The sequence below is a fragment of the Lipotes vexillifer genome, unplaced genomic scaffold (genome assembly GCF_000442215.2).
Source record: "Lipotes vexillifer unplaced genomic scaffold, Lipotes_vexillifer_v1.1 scaffold194, whole genome shotgun sequence".
NCBI classification, from domain to species: Eukaryota; Metazoa; Chordata; class Mammalia; order Artiodactyla; family Lipotidae; genus Lipotes; species Lipotes vexillifer.
The window spans coordinates 2024313-2029216 of NW_006771758.1; the positions used below are offsets into that span (position 1 = coordinate 2024313).

A 4904-nucleotide genomic window follows, 5' to 3' on the forward strand; every position below is an offset into this window, starting at 1 on the left:
GTCCTTTTTATCTGCAGCTGTACCCCCCTTCCGATGCACGAGAAGACCTCTTTTTCTATTGGGTCAAGCTTGTCTATCTCCTGAGACCACCGGTAGAGAGTTGCAGCAGTACCCCGACGCTCCAAACCGGAGATTCAGCGACCATAGAGGATGCCAAAATCCTAGTGGTAAGCACCTACAGAGACTCAAGAACACGGGGCAGGGTGCTTTGGGAGAGCAGGGCAAAGCTGGTCCTTCATAGCCTTTGGTGCTCTCTGAGACTCACCTGGGAAATACCTTCCATTGTTGAAAAGGGTCAGGGACAAATGAGCCATCATTATGGGATTCACCACACTGGAGAGGTTCCGAGTGTTTCTCCACACTGTCCCACAAGGCCGAATTTCAGAGAGACCTTAGGTATCATATCAGCTGCACTGGTCTCATCCCCAGGGCTGTAATCCCTTCTACAGCAACCTGACTGTCTGGTCTCTTCTTGAACACTTACCCCAGCCCAGGTAGTCTCATCAGTTGTGGAACATCATTCACAGTTAGGAAGTCCTTCCTTCATTCTGTCTCCCCACGGCTCTGACATTCTGATTAAAATCAGCCCAACCTGTGTAGTCACCAATATGTAGAAGGTGTGCATCCCTTGACCCAGGAACCCCACTTCTAGGAATCTGTCCTGCAGAGAGAGAAGCACAAGGGTATAAAATTAAAATGTATATCATGGAGAATTGTATCAGTGCTTTCCCTGGTCCTGGGATTGTTCAAGCAAACTGGAGTGGCCGTTTGGCAGGGGTGCCGTAGATGGGATCTTGCATCCAATGGGAGCTTAGATTTGGTGATTTCAAAGGTTATTCTAAGTATAAGCCCTTGAGTTGCTCAGCTCCAGGATGAGAGAGGAGCGGACAGTTCTGATCTCACTTTCTGTCATCTCTATCTTATCTGTTTCTCCTCCCCTTGGCTCAGACCACAGAGCTCCACAGAGAAAGGGATCAGGATGAGGCTGGGCTTCACAAGCTTCGTGACGTGTCTGGAGCCACGTCTTGTGCTTATGTTGGGGAAGAGGGAATCCATCATGCCCCCCATGGCTCAACTGCAGCCGTGAAAAGTGCCGAAGGATCAGCGGCAGGGATGACCACGGGCCAGGCCGCAGCAGAGACAGCATCAAGCCCTGGCGGAGGAGTGGCAGTCTCAGGGGTGGGAGCAGGCCCTGCAGGAGGCGCTGTGAGCTTGGCGGCAGCCAAGAGCACAGGCACCAGCCAGGTGAGCATGGCCCTGGCGGGAGCCACCATCAAGGATCCAGGAGAAAGCGGATCCGGCAAGGCCATTGCAGGTGCTGCCAGCATATCCTTGGAGGACACGAACCTGGTCTTGGCAGGTGCTGCCACAACATCCTCAACGGGGGCAGATAGTCCAGAGAGCAGCACGAGCGTGGTGTTTGCAGGTACAGCCATGAACAACAAGCCTGCTGCTGGAAGAGCTGAAGGGCAGGTCGCAGCCCCCCTGGTCTCCACCTTGCAGAGCGAAGACTACATGTCTGAACGGGATGGAAGCCAGAAGGTCTCCCGCCCCAGGGATGAAGTCTGGAAGGAAAAAAAGGAAAGAAGGGAAAAGAAGGACAAGTCTTCATCTAGGAAAAGTTCCCATCACCGCAGGACAGGTGAAAGTCACCGCAGGACAGGAGGGGACAAGACCCAGAAATCATCCTCCCCCTGGTCCTTATCTGGCCATGGGAACTCAAAAGTTGACAAAAAAGGAAAAGGGCACAGTGGCACCAGGGGCAGAAGACACAGCTCTCACAGGAGTGGCAGCCACAGCTCCTCTGCCAAGAGCCGGTCTGCCACCAGTTCAGGGACTCTAAGTAAGAAATCCAGTAAGATCTGCTCGTTTTTCAGGAGCTTCAGAGTCATGCCTGGTTCAAAAACAATGGCCACACATGACAGAGAGGTAGACTTCGTGGCTAAGACGGTAGCGGAGCGCAACATAGAGGCCAAGGTGGAGAAAGCCCCAGTTGGCCGGGATCTGGAGATCTGTGGAACCATGACATCAGAGACAATGGAGACCATCGTTATTGAAACCAAATCCATTTAAATAGAAGCCAGGGCAGGAAGCTTTCCATGGAGACCCAGCGTCAGGGAAAGATCCCTAGAGAGGCAATTCCTGCTTTCTTTAATAAAGGAAACCATACAACTCCAAAAGAAATGCTATCTTCTGTTTTCTATGCCCCCTTGCCTGGCAGTGACTTCACAATGACTTCTGTTATGTGAATTGTGCTTCGGCCTGAGACCCCAGCCTCCAGTCAAGCAGGACCCCCACCTCCCACCCACACCCAGCAGAGCCAGCATTAGTTGCCCTGCCTTGCCTCAACCCCTTTCTGCCTTTGTTTTCCCCAAGACTATGGCTGCAAGTCACAGACTATGGGCTGGGAAGCATCACTGCCAGCATGTCCCCAAGCCCTTCCTTTTCTCCCTGAAGGTCCCTGAACATGGTCATTCAGTCCAGTCCATAGACTAAGTGAAGACAGGACTCATGTCTCCTCTAGGGATAATCAGGGAAGAAAAGAAGGGGTGCCTCAGCATTTGTAGGCAATCAGAATAGTGAAGTTTATCATCTTGATCAGGACTGACAGCCTGAGGGTCAAATCTTGCCAACTGCCTGGTTTTATGAATGAAGTTTTATTGGGCATAGCTACAGTCATTTGTTTAAATATTGTCTAAGGCTGCTTTCACATGAAAATGACAGATTTGAGTAGCTGTATCAGAAACCACATGGCCTGCAAAGTCTAAAATATTTATTTTCTGGCACTTGGCAGAAAAGTTTTGCCCACCTGATTTTAATCTTAAAATTCTTTCTTCCTCGTGGGTATGTACTCTGGATAAACTCTCACAAACGCTTGCCAGGAGACAACTAGGAGAATGTTTGTAGTAAAACTGTAATAGCAAAACCCTGGAAACAGTCCACATGTTCACCAAATAGGAGAAATGATCAATTGTGGCATATGCCTACAGTGCATATGATACAGCAGTGAAGATGAATAGCAGCTGTACAGGGTAGCATGGGGGAGTCTCCCGTAATGTCGAATAAGAAAAGCAAGTCAGAAAAATACATACAATATAGTTCCATTTGAAGAAAAGTTCAAAAACAAGATCAAACAATGTGAGTAGGGGCACACATTTGCTAAAAGTGTAGAAAAAAACAAGGACGTGATAAACACAAAATTCACAGTAGTGGATTTCTGTAGAGTAAAAAGAAGGGAGGGATGGTCTGGGAGGAAAAGCTTCAACAGAGTGGGAATTTTTCTATTATGCAAAGGGGTATGTCCATGGGAACGTATTATTGTTTCCATTTTATTTTAACATCTCTGACACCAGGATGATTTTTATATTGCTGTCAGCCAAGTGGCAGTCACTGCCTTAGAAATATATTAACCAATTTGTTTCACTTTTGTTTTCCTTTCAATATATGCACAAGAGATGGATGACAAAGTCTGAAAGATATCTTTCAATAAATATAAGATACAGAAACTAAGTGACATAAATACTCACTATCCAGGAACACAAGAAAGGTTTAGATATATTGTTAAGAAATAATAGAATAATCCAAAATGCTCTGTACTAATGAACTATGTAAATTAGGTATGCATGTGGAAAGCGATTCTAAAAATAAGAAAATCATAAATGAGATAATGAAATCTCATTTCATAATGAGATTATGCATTTTTAAATGTCCATTTTAAAAAAGTTTTTCCAATTTAAAAAGAGTTGTAAATAAATTTCATGAGTCCATGAAAATCATTAAATTGTTAACAACAGATGATAACAGTTGGATTAGAGTAACTGTTGATAACAGTTAACAACAGTTGGATTTGAGAAGAATGCCTCTGAGAACCATGTGTGTTTGTATGAGCCAGAGAGTCATCTGCTAGCCTTGCAATTGTTTGCTCATTCTCTTCTGTGACAACAGGGTCTACTAGGACGGAAGTTGGGTTTCCAGTAAAACTTAGGGACTTTCTCTGCAGAGCAAATGTAAGTGGTAGAGGTGGAGGAGGTGAGAAATAAGATACGGATTCTGGGAGGAGCAGTAGCTTGGGAGGATGAGAGGAAGCCCTTCTCAGTTGCTCTGGTGGGTGGCTGGAAAATCCCATCTTGTGATTTCCGATACACAAAGACCAATAGATGGTGGGGATCAATGTGTCCTTGGAGTTAACTCTTGAAGCAGTGGGTCTTGGTAAGAGGAGAGAAAGAGCCATGTTCTCTAAGACCTGAGAGGGATTTGGGGGAAGCCTTCTGGAAATGTGAGGAGTTATGGGGTAGAGGGGAGAGATAAAGGGGAGCTCTTTCCAAAGCCTTTGACTCAGAGCCCCAAATTTTCACTATGCCAGAGGCTGAATCAGCCTAGGTAAAACAGCTTAATCTTACGATTCTGTACCCTTGGCTTTACCTTTTGTCTTTCTTATCCTGTATTATGCATTCTCACTCCCTCACCCCAAAGGACTTCTTTAACGTGAGCCTAGTTAGTCCACTACGCAGGGCGTTAGCTGAGCAGACCCACAGTTTACACAATTTACACCTCCACTGAAGTAAAGTGGAGGTGGGGACTTGCCCACCGCAAAATGCCCTGCCTGGCACTTTCTCTGGATTTCCTTTTCTATCTTGACAATTCATCAAGAGACGCATGCACAGATAGCTACGTATTTCAAAGCAACAGGCATCTTCCTCTGGAGGGAGACATCAATTTGGGTATCAAGTCAGTACACCCTATCAGATAAAGGCCAATATTTTTGACAGCAATATTCATCACCATGGTAGCAGTTCTGGAGCTGCAAGTGCAATTAGGCAATGGATGGTTGGTTACAGACTAACCAGTGTCCCAAACTTCAAGTCTGGCAACACACATACATACTAGAAAGGGTTTTTTTCCCT

General features: G+C 46.2%; 1 protein-coding gene across 1 annotated transcript in view; it reads left to right on the forward strand.

Annotated features, from left to right (window-relative positions):
• Positions 1–2073, forward strand: part of GARIN3 (golgi associated RAB2 interactor family member 3) — a 2581-nt gene extending 508 nt beyond the window's left edge. The window contains exons 2-3 of the mRNA XM_007447133.1: positions 7–167; positions 949–2073. Of these exons, the coding sequence (XP_007447195.1) occupies positions 7–167; positions 949–2073 (1286 nt within the window). The remainder of the gene's footprint in view (positions 1–6; positions 168–948) is intronic.
• Positions 2074–4904: the final 2831 nt, after the last annotated feature.